Source organism: Balaenoptera acutorostrata, chromosome 9 (assembly GCF_949987535.1).
Source record: "Balaenoptera acutorostrata chromosome 9, mBalAcu1.1, whole genome shotgun sequence".
In the NCBI taxonomy this organism is placed as follows: Eukaryota; Metazoa; Chordata; class Mammalia; order Artiodactyla; family Balaenopteridae; genus Balaenoptera; species Balaenoptera acutorostrata.
In genome coordinates this window covers 72,929,932-72,950,550 of record NC_080072.1, presented here as the reverse complement: position 1 = coordinate 72,950,550, position 20,619 = coordinate 72,929,932, and the positions used below count along the sequence as shown (strand labels likewise).

The 20,619-nt window shown below is 43.0% G+C and overlaps 1 protein-coding gene across 1 annotated transcript; it reads right to left on the bottom strand.

Annotated features, from left to right (window-relative positions):
- Positions 1 to 12,572: 12,572 nt before the first annotated feature.
- On the bottom strand, positions 12,573 to 19,556 carry LOC130704532 (alpha-(1,3)-fucosyltransferase 4-like). The gene is made up of 2 exons (XM_057553622.1): positions 19,425 to 19,556; positions 12,573 to 19,027 (listed from the first exon to the last, which is right to left on the bottom strand). The coding sequence occupies exon 2, from the start codon at positions 18,910 to 18,912 to the stop codon at positions 17,719 to 17,721; it is 1,194 nt and encodes a 397-aa protein (XP_057409605.1). The 5' UTR covers positions 18,913 to 19,027; positions 19,425 to 19,556; the 3' UTR covers positions 12,573 to 17,718.
- Positions 19,557 to 20,619: the final 1,063 nt, after the last annotated feature.

Here is a 20,619-nt window from a genome sequence, read left to right as displayed (position 1 = left end):
GGTCCCACAAAGGCACTACTGCCCCTGCTGTTAAGCCCAGATGCCACTGTTCACACCACTGACTCCCGAGATGCTAACACTGGACTCTGGTGCTAGGACTGCTTTCTCTGCTGCTCCCAGCAACTGGATGACACTACTGCCGCTCATGCCGTCTGTGGCAAATGCATTCTGCACTGTCCCAATCTATCGGTCACCAAGTCCCGAGTCAGAGACTGGCATGTGGTCACCTGACCGGTAGAGCTTCATGTCCTGTCCATCTGCGAGAATGCTTGGGAAAGTGAGCTTTCCTCTCTTACGGAGGGGGATACCTGGTAGGAGGTAGTCTGCCTCCTACCAAGACTCTTTAAGTATGGAATTCTAATGTGGGAAGAGGGTACGGGTTCTGGGGGTGAGAGATGGAAAAATAGTGACAAATTTCAATTTTTGGATCAGTGGTCTGAGACTAGAACTTGATCTGGTATGCTGTAGTTACTCAGGTTTGGTTGGATGGATGAGTGACTGGTAAACGGCACCTTTCAACTTATTCCCTTGATGGTCTGTTATGGGGGTCCCCCTTTGGCTTCTCACAAATAAGTGGAAAGGCACTGTTGAATGATGAAATGATTACTCAAAATCTTCTCCTGCACTTTGTCTCTTGCTAGGATTAAAAAACTAAGATCTATAAGACTTCAGAAGATCGATCGATCTATCTATCTATCTATCTATCTATCTATCTATCTATCTATCTATCTGTCTGTCTGTCTATCTATCTACCTACCTATCTACTGACATTTTATATAAAATTTTCTATTTCTTTTTACATGAACATATTTCTGGGGAGAATATCTATAACATTTATCAACTTTTATGTGACCCCAGTAAAAGTATATAACACCACCCTAATTTAGACACTATGCTGCTCAATCAATGGTCCATGAAGAGCTAACAAACAACCTTTTTAGCAGATCCAATGACATGATATAAATGCTCATCTTTTTCTTGGCAGTTATCCATCTGGGACAAATAAGGTAGAGGTTTACTTGCTTACACTCACTTTCAATTCCTGTATGTATCTTATTGTGGGCAGATAATAAACAGTTCACAAACCAGCACTGGCTCAGAGAACACAGAGAGTAGCATTGGTTTAGGTGGACTTGTATTCCAGCACCTATCCTGGTGCCAGATAAATAGCAGAAATGAAAAAAAACAAAAGTTAATGGGGTTCCATTTCCAATTACATGATAGGTTTTAAAGTTGTCTCTTCCACTAAAAGTGATTAAAAGTAATAGATAAAATATAAAAGCATCCAAAAGAATACTAAAACAATCAAGAGAATAATCATTTAGGCCAAAAATATCAATGTGGCAATAATCCAGAGAGAAAAGTTGTTTTTATCCTTGGAGCATTTTCCAAATCTGGAAAAATCTTAGCTTGGATTTTCTCAGGCTCATGAGCTGTAAGAGACAGGAAAATGATGCCCAGAGCTTAATCACATGGGGAACTTATGAGACACCTCTCCCTGAAAATCGGGGGATCCAAGATTCATATCCTCAGAGTAAGGGTGAAACAAAAGAAAATCTGCTCTATCCTCTAATATAAGAGTATTCTTAAGGAAATTTGCCTTTGAGCCAGCAAAAAAAAAAAAGGAGCAAACAACTGTTTTTGAGAATTCCAACCATGAGCAAGCCCTCCTATGATTTGCAGTCTAAATTTGCTTTACTGTTTTGGGCCAAATAACCTCAAACCTTGATTTTACATTATAATGGCCCTGGATTTGTGATGACCCCAAGATTGGAAGGAAGAAACAAAAATCTCTAGAGAAATCTATATTTAACCTAAGTGTCAAAGAATTTACACAAATAATTGCACCAGGAGAAAGAGCAACTCATAGCAAGAAATGTATGGAGAACAAATGGAGAAAAAGACTATGAGAACCAGTATGATGAAATAAAATTTATAATTTAAGGCAGGACAAGAAAAAATTAAACATAAAATTCTCTCTATGTGTTTGTTTGGGCCTTCTTCCTCCCTAATATACAGTGTGCATCTGCGTTACACATTAACCAGAGCACCTCAAAGTTGGGAGTGTCTGCTTGGGGGGTAAAGATCGATTTTTTTTTTTTCTGACGCTAGCAATGTAACTTCTTAAAAGAATAGTGTTCTTTCCCAGCTCTGTAGGGGGTCATGGTGACTTGCTGTTCGCTTTGTACATGTTTACCTGAACTATGTATCCTTGGTGAACTTTATGTAAAATATCAGTATGTCATTTTGATGTATGATCCTTTGTCTCAAAAATGTATATGACTGTATCTTCGACTTCTAACAGGAAGAACAGTTCTCAGAGCTTTCTGAGAATCTGCTTCCCAGGTTATAATATTCATTTTGGCTCAGATAAAATTCCGTTTTTCTTCTTGACAGTTAATTGAATTTTCATTGATAAGTAGAAAGAATAGGTAGTAAAAAGAAGCTAATAAAACTTCAATATTGGAATTAGGAAACATAGAACATAGCATAACCAGGATTTTATATAAATATATAAATATATTGTATAATGTAAATATATATTATACATGATATAAGAAAAAACATCACAAAATTGAAAATGCCTGCAGGAAAAAAAATGATAAAAGCAAGAGCAACTGCTAAGAAACTAACTCAAACATATAGTGAAAAATCATTACATAAATAACTTAAAATTTATAGTAGAATATATCTACTTAATAAAAAGAATCAGTAAAAGAAAATTGGAGGAAATACATGAGAAACAGAAAACAAAAAGTGAAATGGCATCATAAATCCAACTGTATCAGTATAAACATTAAATGTAAATGCTTAAATAAGTCAATCAAAGTGCAGAAGGTTGACTGAAAACAAAACAAGATTCAACTATCCTGTCTACAGTAGACACACTTGAGATTCAATTAAAAATAAAATTAAAGGGATGCAAAAAGATACCTCAGGCAAAGGGCAACCATAAGAAAGTTGGGGTGGCCACACTAATACTGGACAAAAGAAACTTTAAAAAAATACTAGTAGAGATAAACAGAAAAATTTTATAATGATACAAGATAAAACAAATGATAATGACCAAAAAGATAAAGCAATTATAAACATATGCACCTAATAACTGAGCACCAAATATATGAAAACAAAAATGACATAAAATTTAGTTTGAAAATTAGATTCAGCTCCTAAAAAAAGAGGTATGAAAGCCACCCATACAGTCTTTTTCCTTACTATTGGGCAAGAAACTACCTAAACAATCCTTTAGAGAAGCTTAAAGATTTAGAATGGCAATATTCCATCCACCTGCACTCAAGGTAGTGCTTAGTAGAAACAAGTGGCCTTGAAGTCCAAGAGAATCAACCCCAGCTCTGCTCACAGCTGAGAGATCACAGCTCTCTCAGTGATCTTCAGCAAGTAACTCAGCCTCTCAGTTATCTATATAATGAGGATCATAAAAGTTAACCCTCAGGGAGTGTTGTGATTGTAAAATGGGATAATGCATGTGGGAAACGTATGTGGGCCAGCTTAGGTGGCACACAGCAGTGTCAATAAAGCTCACCTTCTCTGTGCTCCCCTTCTCCTTAGGGCAACCCTGTGCATGAACTCTCCCTGTGAAAGGAACTTCTTTCCTACCCTACGGTGCAAAACTCTTATTTGAGCTCCAACAAAGACAAAAAATGCTGTATATCATTCTGAACAATGAGCCCTCATGTATTATAGAGAGTTACTTTATCTATTTGGTTACTTATTTATTTTCTGTTCCCTCCATATGGTTCCACCATGAGGAATTAAACTTTGTATGTTGGCTTCTTTATCCCCAGCAACTAATCAGGGCCTAGCACTTGGCAAAATATTTGTTGGATGTCTGAAGATGCTTGAAGAGTATGAGAAAAATCCCCTTAGCTTTTTCTTCTCTGGTTTATATTGTCCCATCACTTCACACTTTTCCATAAAGAACTTTTATTCCAGCTCTTTAATTGTGTTTTCCAAATGACACAGCAATTTTGGCAATTATGAAAGCAGAATACTAACATAAGACAAAATCATTTATTCTCATGCATTATAACACACAGGAATAAACTTGAATCTTGGGTTTCCCTGGTGGCGCAGTGGTTAAGAATCTGCCTGCCAATGCAGGGGACACAGGTTCGAGCCCTGTGGTCCAGGAAGATTCCACATGCCGCGGAGCAACTAAACCCGTGCACCACAACTACTGAGCCTGCGCTCTAGAGCCCGTGACCCACAACTACTGAACCCGCATGCCACAACTACTGAAGCCCACACACCCAGAGCCCGTGCTCTGCAACAAGAGAAGCCACCGTAATGAGAAGCCCGCACACCGCAACGAAGAGTAGCCCCTGCTCGCCACAACTAGAGAAAGCCCGCACGCAGCAACAAAGACCCAACGCAGCCAAAAATAAATAAATTAAATAAATAAATTAAGAAAACTGTAACTCAGAATTTATTGCAGACAAAGTATCTATACCCTGAAAACTCAAAGAGATACATGGCTAAGTGGAAATAAAAAGGAACTTTGTAGTCAGTCTTACTGATTTGCTTTACAGATTGAGAATTAGAGAACAAAGCTGCCTGTTCTACTATGAATTAATCACCTTAATATCACATGAATCCTTCTCAATAAATGAATAGCAGGACTTGCCTGTTTATTTGTATGGGGTGGTCTACTCGAGGTTTCCTGTGTTCTGACCCAAACAGTAGTACTGACTTAAAACCAAAGATGGTGTCACATAGAGTTGGCACATTTGCCATTTTAGTCTCCTGGGTAAGAGTATCTCGAACCATTTCCTTTCCAGTACTCAAGTAAAAGGACAGTATTGTCAGGCCTTTATAGCTACTTTATTTATTTATTTATTTATTTATTTTTGGCTGTGTTGGGTCTTCGGTTCGTGCGAGGGCTTTCTCTGGTTACGGCAAGTGGGGGCCACTCTTCATCGCGGTGCGAGGACCGCTCTTCATCGCGGTGCGCGGGCCTCTCACCGTCGCGGCCTCTCTTGTTGCGGAGCACAGGCTCCAGACGCGCACGCTCAGTAGTTGTGGCTCACGGGCCCAGCTGCTCCGTGGCATGTGGGATCCCCCGAGACCAGGGCTCGAACCCGTGTCCCCTGCATTAGCAGGCAGATTCTCAACCACTGCGCCACCAGGGAAGCCCCTGTCAGGCCTTTAAACAACAACGAAGAAGAATGTTGTGGTAGCAAGTATGGCAACAAAAAAAAATAGTTTCTTCTTATTTCTTAGGACATAAAAACCTGAGAGAATGTGGATGAGTGGTATTTCAAGGGATAAAATTAAATAAGCAAACTCTTACCATATGATCCAGCAATCAAGCTCCATAGTATTTACCTAAAGAGTTGAAAACTTACATCCACTTAAAAACCTGCACGGTTTTTGGAAGCTTTACTTCCAAATATTTTTGGAAGCTTTACTCATATTTTTGGAAGCTTTACTCATATTCATAATTGCCAAAACTTAGAAGCAACGAAGATACCCTTCAGTAGGTGAATGGATAAATGAACTGTGCTACATCCAGACAGTGGAATATTATTCTGTGCTAAAAAGAAATCAAGCCATGAAAAGACATGGAGGAATCTTTTTTTTTTTTCTTCCTGATTCAGTATTTGTAGGTTGTATGTTTTTAGGAATTTATCCATTTTTTCCTAGGTCATCCAATTCGTTGGCATCTGTTTGTTCATAGTAGTCTCTCTTTCTTTTTATTTATAAGTTTATTTATTATTTTATATTTATTTTTGGTTGTGTTGGGTCTTTGTTGCCGTGCGCGGGCTTTCTCTAGTTGCGGTGAGCGGGGATGACTTTGTTGCGGTGCACGGGCTTCTCAGGGCAGTGGCTTCTTTTGTTGTGGAGCATGGGCACTAGGCACGCAGGCTCAGTAGTTGTGGCTCACAGGCTCTAGAGCGCAGGCTCAGTAGTTGTGGCACACAGGCTTAGTTGCTCCGCGGCATGTGGGCTCTTCCTGGACCAGGGCTCGAACCCGTGTCTCCTGCATTGGCAGGTGGATTCTTAACCACTGCGCCACCAGTGAAGTCCCAACATGGAGGAATCTTAAATGCATATTACTAAGTGAAAGAAGCCAATCTGAAAAGGCTACATACTGTATGATTCCAACTATGTGACATTCTGGAAAAGGCAAAACTATAGGGACAGCACAAAGATCAGTGATTGCCAGAGGTTGGAAGTGGGCGTGGAGGGGTGGGGTGGAAGGGACGACTAGGTGGATCACAGAGAATTTTTATGGCAGTGACCCTACTCTGTATGAAACTACAATGGTGGATACACATCATTATACATTTGTCCAAACCCACAAAAGGTACAACACTAAGAGTGAACCCTAATGTAAACCGTGGACTCTGGGTGATTATGATGTGTCAATGTAGGTTCATCAGTTGTAACAAATGTACCACTCTGACGGAGGATACTGATAATGGGGGAGGCTATGTATGTGTGAGGGCAGGGGAAATACAGAAAATCTCTGTACCTTCCTCTCAATTTTGCCATGAACCTAAAACGGCTCTAAAATATAAAATCTATTTTAAAAAATAGACAACTTGTTTACAGAATGTACAAAGATTTAATGGACTACTACTGAGCAATAAAAAGGAAGGAACTACTGACATATGCAATAATACTGAAGAGTCTCAAATGCATTACGTGAAGGAAAAGGAGCCATATTGAAAGGCTACCTACTACTCAGTTTTATTTATGACATTTCAGAAAAGCAAACTATAGCAATAGAAAACAGATCAGTGGTTGTCAAGAGCTGGGACCGGTAGGAGAAGCTGTGCCCAAAGAGGCATGAGGAAAATTTTGGGAAAGATGGAACTTCACCACAAGACCTGGTTTCTAGATCCTGGAGTGGCATTGGCAGGGCTGTACCACCAGAATCACTGAACTGAATTAACTGAACTAACTAAATTTCATTAGGCTTAAGGCATGCAAATGAACATGGTGAACTGAACACCTAAGACTGCTATCTGCTCTGGGAATTGTAAACGTATGCCTGTATTTCTTGTGCATTAACAAATCTGACTGACTGACTGACTTTGGATTTCTAGTTTTCACACCACCACTCTCTGTTTCCAGATACGAAATTTATACAGATTAAGTTAGACTATAATAGCGGTAGAAGATAATGCATACCAGGTTGGAGGGGGCTCATGTTTTAGCACTGATCACCTATATGGCAGCACCATTCAGGAAATACTAGTCTCATGGCTTACACAATATCAAGATGACCAGACAAATAGACTAGCCAAAGTTACTACATACTGTTCCAATTTGATCATGGTTCTATAGGCCCAGATTTAATCTCAGTATAATGTCAAATAACTGAAATATAACTATAAAACTTCCTGCTCTGCATTGAGGAAAAGGAGAAGTGACAGGGATGGGGAGAAGAAGACAATATACTTTACTTAGATAATTATTGGGGATGGAGCTAGGTTTAGATGAATGAGACAAAAATGAAAAAATAATTAACTACACATGAGGGAAAACCTAAAAATTCAAAAGTACTTTTCATTTGTAATTTTGGCATAACAATGGTTTCTTCCAAATATCTTTTAAATTTAATAAGTTGGCTACAATATAGAATTCAAGTAATATAAATGATAGCTATAAATAGGCACATAACGTGGTATGAAAAGAAAAGCAACCAATTATCAGGCTGGTATTATTAAAATAGTATTGAAAGTCAATGTAATAATTCTGAGTTGTGGTAACTGGAATAACTATGCTCAAATTTTTTTTAATTTTTTTTTTTTTTTTTGGCTGTGTTGGGTCTTGGTTGCGGCATGCTGGATCTTTTTCGTTGTGGTGCATGGGCTCTTTCTTGCGGTGCGTGGGCTTCTCTCTAGTTGTGGTGTGTGAGTTTTCTCTCTCTAGTTGTGGCGTGTGGGCTCCAGAGTGCATGGGCTCTGTAGTTTGCAACACGCGGACTCTCTGGTTGAGATGTGTGAGCTCAGTAGTTGCGGCATGCAGGCTTAGCTGCCCCATGGCATGTGGGATCTTAGTTCCCCGACCAGGGATCGAACCCGCATCCCTGCATTGGAAGGTGGATTCTTTACCACTGGACCACCAGGGAAGTCCCCTATTGCTTAAATTTTATTATAGCTTCTAGTTATTTCTGTTTGTCTGTAGTTTAAGTAATATAGATCTATTAATAACAGAAACATAATTCTAGAACAACGATGCCTTTGATATGAACATAATTCCAGAGTAATGACACCATAACAAGACAGGAAACAGCTCATATTTAAGAGGGGATAGATAGTTCTAGTGTTCCAGTTTTAGAGAAACCCTTATAAGGAGAAATCTACAAATCCACATTATGTCAATAACACTTAGATCAAAATGCTTTAGCTAGCTACTAAATTCCTTTGCAAAGCGCTTTTTTTTTTTTAGTGTTGGAATTCTTCAGCTTCAATCCAAGAGAGCATCTCTTGAATAAACTCTTTTTTAATCCCTAAACTTCTGATTCTCTAAAAGCAAAGAACTAATCAGAAGCCCCCAGTGGGCAGCTCAGCAGCATCTTCCTAGCCCCCCATCATGCACACACCTCCCCTCCCCGTTCACTCACAGTCAAAAGGAGTTTGTCCAGGTTGGATTGCAGCATCCACCACAGACGTCAGAAACCCTCAATCACCATGAGCAGGAAGGCTGACCGCCAAAGTTATGGAAGCACATTTTTAAATGCAAAATTGAGAAACAGGGATAAATATGCGTACATTACAAAAAATGCTATAAACTGAGGCATCTAAGAAAATCCAGGGCCATGGCTGCAATAAGTCGAGAGCTGAAATCAATGGCCAGGGCTCCATATTGCTCTGGAGTCAGCACTATTTCTTCACATTACCAGCATTCCCTGTTGTTCCTTCACTGAGAACGCAGAGAACTAGAAAGCTAGTGACATAATGGGGAACCTGGCACCAGAGGGACCCATCGAGAAGAGCAGTTAGGTTTTCTAGTCTCCTTCCCCAGCCCTACTCAGAAGATTTAGAATCTTCTCTAGCTTTTGCCTACCTTATCCACCTAGGGACTGGACCCCATTTCTGCACTCCCAGCTGTGATCCTGCTTTAAACCTCATGGACTGACCACCTGAAACAGCAAGGTTGCTGCTACCCATCTGGCCCCAAGTTATGTCCACCTGGAGACTCTTGTACTCAATCCACAAGATCACAACTGCTATTAACTTGATACTGGCCCTCACCATGAGGTCTCCAGGCTCTTGTCAATACCATGGTAAGAGCTGCTGGCAACCACCCAAAGGCGTTGCCTCTAGTGAGTCTGTTGACCTGGTCTAAGCCCTTCCCAGTTCTGGCTCCTGCTTCTTTCCAAGTGTCCAGACACTGGAGTCAAGCTTCCAGCTTGCTTCCAGCAAGCTTCCTGGTAAGCCAGTGCTAAATATGTGCCCCCGTATTTTACAGATGAGAAAATCCAGATTCAGAGTAGTTGAATGAATGAGTAGTTGAGAAGATTACCCATATAAGCAGTGGAAGATTAGCAAAACTTACGTAAATTAGGACAGAGGGGCACACATCACAGTTACTGCAAATGTTGGACTTAATGAAAGAGTACTATAACAAAAGATTTGAAATTGAATGGACATATATTAGAATCCTGGCTCAGGTACTATCTGCAGTATTGTACATGCCTAACCTGTTTCTCAGTTTTCTTATCTCTAAAATGGGGATAATACCTGCATTAGTTATCTAATACCCCAAACAAACCCTAAAGCAACAAACATTTATTACCTCATAGATCCTGTGGGTCAGGAATCTGGGCCTGCTTCACCTTGCGGCCTCTGACTCAGGGTCTCTCAGGAGGTTGCAGTTAAGATGTCAGCCAGGATTGGAGTCTCATCTGGAGGCTCACGCATCTGGGAGGCCAGACTCAGTTCCTCTTGAGCTGTTGGACTGAGGGTTTCAGTTCCTCACTGCGTTGGCCAGAGGGCCTCCCTCTGTTTCCTGCCCCAGGGTAGCTCACAGCTGGTCAGAGCAAGCAAGCTAGAAAGCAGGAAAGGGCCCCAGAATGGAAAACCAGGCTTTTTATCTCCTAACCTCTAAAGTGTCAGTCTTTCACTTCTGCCATATTCTTCTCTTCTTTAGAAATGAGTCACTAAATCCAGACCAAACCCAAAAGGAGAGAATTACACAAGGGTGTGGACACCAGGAGGAGGAGCCAATGGGGGTCATCTTAGGGATGAATCTTAGATTCCTATCTTAGGGACTGACTACTACAATGCCTTTAACGTAAAGACTTAAAAAATCGGAAAAAAATATGTAAAGTATCCCGTGTACAGTAAGAGCTTAATAAACAACACATATTGGTGAACTACAATTTCTAGCAAAGAATCCTTGTTTAAAACCACAAATGTATACCTCCCAAAGAAGGAGGCCTTGATAAATCCTTAGATGAGACTCATTTTTATCAGAAGGTGTTTCTGTTTGATCAGTAAGATGGTTGTGCTTCATCGTATTTCAGAATAAGTTTCAGGAAGTGGAACAGAGATTTCTAAAACGTTTATCTGACATTATAAGGAGAAAATCATAAGGTCAGGGTAGGTGTGCCTAGTTGCTAGGAGAGCAAAATCCCTTTAGAGATTAGTCATTTTGAAGGTGATGCTTAATAATGACATTTATTTTTAACTGTAGTGTTAGTGAAAATAATCAGGTAGATAAATGTTGAGACTAGAGGCTGTAGCAGTTGTATTTTTCATAAAGAACATTACGAAGACTTAGTCTGTGATGAAGGAAGTTCATTCCTGACATGTGATCCTCCCACCCCTCTGAGGCTACTACTGAGAGTTTGCTTTCTGTCCCCTTAAATGCTGTGATTCTGCACATGATCTAATACGTCTTTCTGTGACGTCTTTCTTATGCCAGCACTTATGTGTTAGAATTGTTTGTCAAAATGTCTGTTTCTCCCACTAGAACATACACTTTTTGACTGCAGAGTCCTTGCCTTAGTTTTATTTACATCCCCAAGTCCTAGCATACTGCCTACAGAGAAGACAACCAAGAAATATTTGTAAAATGTTGCTGAATAGTCCATTTCCCCCTCTTTGCAAAATAATTCAGATTAAGATTTTAGCACTTGACCTAATAGGGCATCATTTTTTAGTATATTTAGGGAAGATTCAGTAATTTTCAGAAACATTCATTTGACGATCTCAAAAAATCCAATTCTTTACAACTTACTTGAAATAGTTTTATAGTAGGGTTCCCCATGACACTAATAAGGTATCAAATGTTCTGAATCCTCTCCATCTTTCCCTCTGACTCTTCTTCAAAGGAGTCAATTGATTACGGCTATCTTAAAAAATAATAAATTTCTCTAAAAGTAGATATTGAGGACAGTTCAAGTATGCTGACTGGAAATTTACAGAAAAAAAAAACAAACCTGCAATGAAAGTGATTTTTCCAAGATGAAAAAGAAGCAATCCGAAGAATCTGTTGTAACCAATCACGGGACAGTTTTATATTTCTGCTGAAATGTCACTTTATTCCTTGTTAAGTTCCTGACTCCTTGTCACTTCATTCCCCATTTGCCAACAGATGCTGCATTTCAAGTTGGAACAAAGGTTTCTTTTGAGGAAAGTGGCATCGAATGGTAGATTTTACTCTCTTCTCTCATTCTCCAGGCACATGTTCCTCCTTTATCGTACTTCTTTGTCATTTCACCCTCATCTTCCCTCTCTTCTTTTTCCATCGAATCTTCTCACCTTCTCTTCAAGCACTTCTTACTCATTTACCCCAACGTCTTTCCTTTTTCCTCTTCACTCCCCACATATATTCACCACCCATTCTGCTTTATAACGCATTTTTTTTAAAACTCTTTCATTATTGAGTCCTCTTTTCTTGTCACACCTGCTTCTACCCTCAGCTGGCTATCATCATTTTTCAAACTCTATACTTAAATGAGCACATCAGTGTGTATCTATTGGAGAAGGGAAAGTAGAGAAAATAGTGTTTTTCCAAGTTCATATTTTCCCCTTTTAATAATTTGAGCATAAGCTGTTAAGAAGAAAGATGCCTCTGCCCACCATCACATTCCTAATCTTTATTCTACCTCTGTTTTTAAAAATTTTTTTTATTTTTTGGCCATGCCGTGCATCTTGTGAGATCTTAGTTCCCCGACCAGGGATCGAACCTGGGCTCTCAGCAGTGAGAGCGAGGAGTCCTTACCACTGGACCGCCAGGGAATTCCCATTATTCTACCTCTTTTAAAAATGGCATTATTTAATTAGCGCACAGGAGCTAGAGACAGTACAGAGGGCATCAGAGCACTCAGTGAAGTAAACTGGAATGAGAGAAAGGAGTACACTACTTACACCCTTGGAGATGAGTCACTAGGTTAAAGTGAAGAAGCCAGGCAAGAAAGAGCAGAGGACGAGCTGCATGAGACCTTGTGTAATTCAGAAAAGGCAAAGCCATCACATTTCAGTCACCATTCTAGAACCAAAGAACTTACAGAAACCCCTTGACCAAGAAACATCCCATGTATCATCGCTGAATACATTAGTGCCTGGGAAATATACATTATAAACAAGGAGTCATTTTCCATCTTTAATCATTTTGTCAAAACAATCTGAACATGGGTACATAAATACTTGATTTGTTATAAGAATGTGTAGCATAAGAGTCCCTGAGACATATCCAAGAATGACTTGAACTGTATTCAGTGCAATTATTCACCATACTAATTACCAAGAAATTGGCTCCCTTCCCTGATATTTAAGGCATGTTATTAAAAAACGATATATATCATATATACACACATCTATAAAATATAATAATTACATATTATATATAAATAGATATATATTTTATTAATGCTACATCAGAGTCTCCCTCTCTGGTGCCTGGATTTTCTGCCAGTTTACTGATGCTGTGTAGTTAAGTCATTTCCAGACTGTAAGGAAGGCACTTAGGGAGGTAAATTAGTTCTTTAAGCCCTAGGGTGCCAGTTAGTAGAATGAGGGCAATGGAACTAGAAGGTCCCAAGAGAAGATGTTGTCCCACCCCTTCCTTTTGCAGTTCAAGTGACAGAGGCTCAAAGGAGTTGTGACTTGCACAAGCACGGCTGGTTCTGCCGCTATTGCTGTAACCTTAGGTAAGTCCTTAACCAGGTCCCTTCTTCTATAAAATGGACTGGTGATCATCACAGCTAACATCTTCCAGGTGCTTCCTGTGTGCCCGACATTGTCTTGAGTACTTTAAGGGTCTTTTCTAATTCTCCCAACACCTCCATAAATTATATATGGTTACCTTCAATTAGAGATGAGAATATCAATACACAGAAAGCTTAAATAATTTACCCGAGATGAGACAATTAGGAAACGTTGCAAAGCTGGTCTAGTAACCCAGGAATAACTGCCTCCAAAATTCTCTACTTCCAATTCGTAAATCCCTTCTAAGAAAACCCCAGCAGGTAGGTTCTCAAATTCCTCCTATCTCTAAAAGTCTAGAGCAGAGTTAACAAACTATAGCCCACAGGCCAAATCCAGGCACTGCCTTTGTTTACAGATTGTCAGTGGCTGCTTTTGTACTACCAACAGCAGAGGTGAGTAGTGGCCGCAGAGACTGTATGGCCAGCAAAGCCTGAAATACCTACTCTCTGGCCCTTTACAGAAAAAGTGTGCTGATCCCTGCTCTAGAGCTTTGAAAATTTGGAGCATCCTGTAACTGTATAGCACTTTACAATGTACAAAGCACCCTGGCAAACACATTTAATCTTTGTTTTGCAGGGGCATTCATGCATATAAAGGAGGACGCTAATTTAAGTAACTCGCCTAATCAGGGCCACAGGGGCAGAAAGTGGCAAAACCACATACCCAGGTTTTGACTCCAAATTGCGAGCTCTTTCCATGCAGCTACCCTGTCTCCTCTAAATTACTGCTGAGGAAGGGTTTGGAAACTGGAAAGGACCTGTGAATACTGAAAGCAAGTCAGACTGTCTTCTTGATGCAAATATTTCAGGCGTACTCGTGTAATTAAAGTCATCAAGCACTAAAAATATTAAATTAAATTTGTAATACATTTGAAAGAAAAGTTTATGAAAGCCATTTTGAAATAATGTGATGCATCTCTATGTATTTTTATATTAGCATATGTGAAATTTTAACCTACTCAATTTAGAATGACTTGAAAAATGAAATCACATAAAATGAGCAATTGCTGCATTTCTCTTGCTCTTTGATGAAATTAGCCTAAAAATATAGTTTGTTCCTTACCCCAAATTTGCACATAAAACTGCAATTGTACCTTCCTCATGCTAACTATTCAATAAATACATGGTTAGTTTTAAATAGAGTTAATACCAAGGAGAGCATTAGTAAAATAATACTTATTTAACAATATAAATTAACCAAAACAAAAACAAGTTTTTAAAAAAAAATTTCAAAGAAAGCGTAGTGCTTCTTCCTAGTCTGCAAATTCAAGCTCAATCTAAATGGCAGTAATGACTCTTGAAATAGTATGGCTGAGCTTTAGGGATTCATTTGAAATACATGCTCTGAGGCCACTTCCTTTTTATTTTAGATATATTCTGTAACATACCCTGAGATTTAATTCTGCAATCCATGGAGGCACCCTGAAGTCACTGCAAGAAGGGAAATAAACCTGTCTGTCACCAACTGAGTCACCGCTGTGTTAGGCACCTTATTACTTTATTACCTGAACAGCTCATAAGGAGCTGTGAAGTCATTTCTGGCCCCATTTTACAGTTAAGAAAGCTGAGGCTCAGGGTTATTACTAATTTGCCCAAGGTCACATGGCTGGAATTCAGAGTTAAGCCAGATTACCTTCAAACTCCAAACTATCCCCCACTGTCCCATGTAGATTCCCAATAACACCAAGACCATTGACCAATAAATCATAAATACTGATTTTAAGAATAGAATCTTTCCTTCTTTATTGGAGGTTCTCTTTTGATATTGCAATTCTGCCCATACTATAATATTTTAATGAGGAAATTTTATCCAGGGATTTCAATTTCTCCTTTTAAGAGAAAGGGAGAATTGAAGCACCTAGACTTTGGTGAGCTTTTCGAACAATTGCATAGAGATAAAAGTTACTTTATGATTCAGCTAATTGTACTAATCACATGCAAAATTACTGTTTACAGCAGAATTCTGTATAAACCTAATTAATCTTGGACCTTACCCACAACGGTCACTGAGGGTGCTTATTATAATAAATCAAGGAGAAAAAAAAACACATTATTTCAGGCTTTAAATCAACTTGCTTTCTAATAATTGATTTATGGTATTATTAAGAATGTCACTTTACTCCTAATTTATCCCTCCCCCCCAAATTAGGAGTTTGGGATTAACAGATACACAATACTATATATAAAACAGATAAACAACAAGGATCCACTGTATAGCACAGGGAACTATATTCTATATCTTGTAATAACCTATAATGGAAAAGAATCCGAAAAAGAATATATATTATCTATAATATATATGTTATATAGAATATATATTATATATATATACTACATATATAATATATATATTAACTGAATCACTTTGCTCTACACCTGAAACTAACACAACACTGTAAGTCAACTATATGTAAATCAAAAAAAAAAAGGGGGCTTCCCTGGTAGCACAGTGGTTAAGAATCTGCCTGCCAATTCAGGGGACACGGGCAGAGCAACTAAGCCCGTGCGCCATAACTACTGAGCCTGCACTCTAGAGCCCGCGAGCTACAACTACTGAACCCGCGTGCCACAACTACTGAAGCCCACGTGCCTAGAGCCCGTGCTCCACAACAAGAGAAGCCACCACATTGAGAAGCCCGCGCACCTCAACAAAGAGTAGCCTGGGGCTTCCCTGGTGGCACAGTGGTTGAGAATCCGCCTGCCAATGCAGGGGACATGGGTTTGAGCCCTGGTCCGGGAAGATCCCACATGACGCGGAGCAACTAAGCCCATGCACCACAGCTACTGAGCCTGTGCTCTAGAGCCCATGTGCCACAACTACTGAGCCCGTGTGCCACAACTACTGAAGCCTGGGCGCCTAAAGCCTGTGCTCCACAATGAGAAGCCACCGCAATAAGAAGCCCGCGCACTGTAACGAAGACCCAACACAGCCAAAAATAAATTAACTAATTTTTTAAAAAAGAACATTACTTTAAACAAATAAGTTCTGCCAACTGATTTATCAAAGTCCACTATTTACTTTTTGACAGTGGTAGACTGTAAGAGCCTTAAAGAGAGGAACCTTGCCTTATACATTTTTGTTTTTCCCAAGCTCAGTGTTTCACATGGCGCAGGTACATGGTGACACCTAATATGCTGCTCATTCAACAACTTTTAAAGTCAATGCATATATTTTCAAAGTTGGTCCCATAGCACAGTCTCAGGGGCAGTAGAAATGTGAGGATGTACCCACTGTACTACTGGGCAGACCAGGAGGGGAACCTGGTGGCCCCAGGGAGAAGCGCAGATTTCTGTAACAAAAGATAAAGTTTTTACTGCAGGCACTGATTTAGTTCTGTTCCCTAGCAACTAAACATTTAACTTAAAACTGACAGAATCAAAAACTGCCATTAACAGACACCAGGAAACGTTTTTCCTTTTGCATGATTCCATAATACAGTGCAATCCCTTTCATTGTTCTGCAGACAGGTAATGCCAGGACCCCATGGAGGACTGACTTTCCAGTTTTAAATTTCAGCTCCAGTAAAGACACAAAATAAATAATTTTGTGGAAAGTGACACTATGGCTTCCTTCTCTTCTGTTTGTAAACACAGGCTGGTTTTCTGGGAGGAAGGGAGAGGAAGGTCGCTTCTGCTTTATTTTCACATCTGTAATTTTAATATGCTTTTTTAAAAGATCCAGGTTAAAGAAAAACATAGACACAGAAAAAATCAGTTAGGAGATGATTATTCACATTATAAAGGGATTCTCCATAGGGTTCCATTAAATACTGCGCTCTTCTAAAACAGTGAATTTGATTTAAAAGCGGCTTTTCAAGAATACATTTGTGTAAAGTGAGGTACACCAAATATTCATCCTAACTCTTCTCCAAGGACAATCCAGCATCTTGTTTCCATTCATAGAGCAAGGGAACAAACAACAGCACCTGTTAAGGAAGTCAATGGATTCTTGGACCACCCTCCTCACCCTTCTTAGGAGATGACGCTTTGAGAAATCCAGGCACAAAGAGAAAGACCCACTTGTGGCCACAGTCCTTTCACTATCCCGCAACAAGGCTCTATCTGAAACCAGGGGTTTGCCGCATTTGGCCCAGTCACATGAGTGAACGAGCACTGTGTGAGATTTGGACTCAGCACAGGCCACAAATATGGCCTGTGGCAGATGAAGAAATTCAGAGCCACTGACAATTGTTTCTTGTAGGTAAGCTGTTTCTTCACCTCTGCACTGGTTACAAGGGGAGGAAGGGCCCCCATCTTAACCCCAGAGCTCAGATGCCCTTGGACAGCAGAGGAAGCCCAACTGCTAGTTGTCCAAAAACCATGAGCACCCAGGACCCTTCCCTCCCAGTCTTTGTGCTGAATAATATTACTTGGTAAATCAGCTTTAGTCTATGGGAATAGATTAAAAACGGGTGTTTGGAAAATACAGTCCCGTGATTCGGCAGTTAAGGAGATGCACAGCGGAGGATCCGGAGGATCCAAAAGCCGACGACTTGGCCTCCCTGGGTTACAGCCAGGGGAAGGTGGCTTCACCGCTGAAACCAGCCAGCCAAGTTAGGGACGCTCTTGGGCTGGTCCCCAGCCATCCGCACAGCCTGGCAGGTCCGGCACCAAGGCTCATCCCAGAAGGAGGTGACGTGCACGGCATAGCTCCGACGCCAGCTAAAGTATCCGCGGTAGGCAGCTGGGTTTCGATCGAGGAATTGCAGGTGGGCCGCCAGGGAGGAGGCATCAGGGAAGTCGTCCACGTGGATGAAGGCACGGCGGGGCACGAAGCGCTCGTAATTGGCACGGTCTGGGCCCAGCACCACCGGCACCGCCCCAGCCAGGAAGGCGTTGCGCCACAGCTTCTCCGTGATATAATCCAGGTGCTGCGAATTCTCGAAGGCCAGGTAGAACTTGTAGCGGGCCACCGTGTGCAGGAGCCCGACGTCAGGCAGCGGCTGCCCGGGCCCGCCCTTGCCGAAGAGGTCCACGGTCACGTACTGGCTCAGCTGGCGGTAGTAGCGGACCCGCGCCTGGCGCTCGTCCCAGTTGCTCACCACCCAGGCCACCAGCCCTTGTTTCCGGGCCAGCGGCGGGACCAGACCCGCCGGCTGCTCGCTGGGATGGGTCCTAGGGTAGAGGTAGCCATAAGGCACGAAGATGTCCGAGTCGGCCGGGTAGGAGAGCGTCCAGTTGAAGAGGTTACGTGCCAGGCTCTGCAGCCCCGGGGAGTGGGTGGGTGACTCGAAGTTCATCCACACCCAGCGCTGGCCCGGGGGCCTGGGGCCCGAGGCAGCCAGGGCTAAGGCCTCCGCGGCTTCCTCCTCGTCGTCGATCAGCACCTGCTGCTCCTCCGCCGGGCGCACGTGGACGCCCCAGGGCGGGGGCCAGTCCGGGGGTCCCTTCACCAAGTCTCGGTGGTGGAAAAGCACCGCCTGGGCCTCCCCGTAGGCCGCGCGATCAGTGAGCAGGCGGCAGCCGCTGATGTTGAAGCGCAGCCGGCAATCAGGGGGCAGCCTTTTGGCTCTGTGCCGGCCCCCGAAGGGCTCCCACCACAGCAGCACGCTCACCCGCCGCGGCGGGACGGAGGAGGTCCAGGGCAGCGGCGGCAGCTGCTTCCAGCAAACATAGACGACCACGGCGCTGCACACCAGGCTGGCGGCCATCAGCGCCACCTGGGCCTCGGACAGCCTCAGGCCTCCACGCCGAGTGCGCCGCCGGCCCCACCGCGCGCCCATGGCGAGCGCCGGCAGAGCCGCCGCCGCCCGCCGCGCGGCCGCAAGCCCGGAGCGGCGGTGCCCGCTCTCATGCTGCCACTGAGGGTTCAGCCTTCGTTGCTGCTCGCCGCCCGACCTGGAGCGGGAAAGGGCGGTCCCAGGATCTAAAGGCCCGCAGGTCTTGCTCTCTTCCCCACCACTCGCCGCCCGGCGAGAGTCCAGGGCGAGGGAAGCGGACCCGGCGGCCCAGCCCAGCGCAGCCCCGTCCCTCCCCTCCACCGCGCGCCCGACCAGACCAGCCCGGCCAAGCCCCGGGCGCCTCCTGCTGCACCTCCGCCCACTCCCCGGCCCCTCCAGGGTTCCCGGACTCCCCGGCAGCGCCCCCGCCCCCGCCCGCGACTCCGGATGCCGTCGCCGTGATCCCGGACCTCTCCGCGCACCCCACGCCTTGGCCTGGCGCTGGCGCTCTCGCCTGCCGGGGATTCCTTCCCAGCTGCGCCCGAGCCCTCAATCGCGGCCGCCCAGATTCTTGCCTTCCAGAGTGAGGGCCCGGTTCATCCCTGGGCGCCGGCAGCTGGTGCGAGACCCTCCAGAAGCCGCGGCGGCGCGAGCGCAGACGGACGCGGGAGGAAGGCGGCCCAGGGGTACCGAGCCTCGGGGCGGGATCGAAGATCCTCTTCCTTCCTCTCGCCCCATCAATGGCCAGCGACGCCTGCCGGAGGGAGGGAGCCCGCGAGGCCGCGGAAACGTGCTGACAGACGCGCAGCCTACGCGAAGCGGACCTTTACCTCGTGACCTGCCGCCGACGCAGGCAGGTAGCGCAGTCAGCTCCCGAGGCTCGGCCCACAGAGGTGGTGCATTTTGGGAAACCAAGTTTTCAAGGAAACCCTACTGTCAGGAGAACATTCGCTTTGCCTACAGCCCCAGCAGTGGAAACAGAAGAATCGAAAGTTTCCTGAGCAGTGAAAACACGTTCTTTTTCTTCCGTCCCCCACTGAATGAACGCTTCTGCCTGCTGGCTCATAGCTTTCTTTGTACCAGAGCTATGAACTTCCTGCCTATTCAGTGAGATGAATGAATGAACAACACCATTAATTTTACTAAGCACTTAAGAAGCAGCTTAATATCTGGGCTCATGAAGATCCAGCAAAACACTGTGGACTATAAAACGATGACTAAGATAAATATTATAGCATCCAAGTTTAGAGTATAAAGGGTATCACAGTGGCCTCTTCAGGTTTATCAATGAAGCAACTGAGGCATCTACTTCTACCGTGACTTAAGGAGGTTTTTTTTCTCGATGGCTTGAATTTGAATTTCTGGATTTTGGCCTTCATTTAGGTAATTAAACTTTTATTCAGCAAAGTTCTAAATAGGGCATGGGTGGGCTGTTGACCTAAGGAGAGGAGGCAGTTTGAGAGAATTTTTAGATCACAGCGGTGCATTGGTGGTGCCTCAGCCCAGTGCCATGTAAGTTACAAGATGTTGGGAAGAAGTAGACTTGCTGGGAATGGGGCCAACCTGTCAGGTATTTTTGATGTTATGCCATTTGGATTTATTATGAAGAACTTTTTCATTGAAAACCAAGTACAGATTGTAAAAGCTTCTATAAAAATGGTTTCATTTAGGTAGTTTCAAGTGGCATTACCTGCCCGCCCACAGTGACAGTTTGGGAGCTGAATGGACAGCGTTAGGTGCTCTGGCTGTACCCATCAGCCTAGTGATACT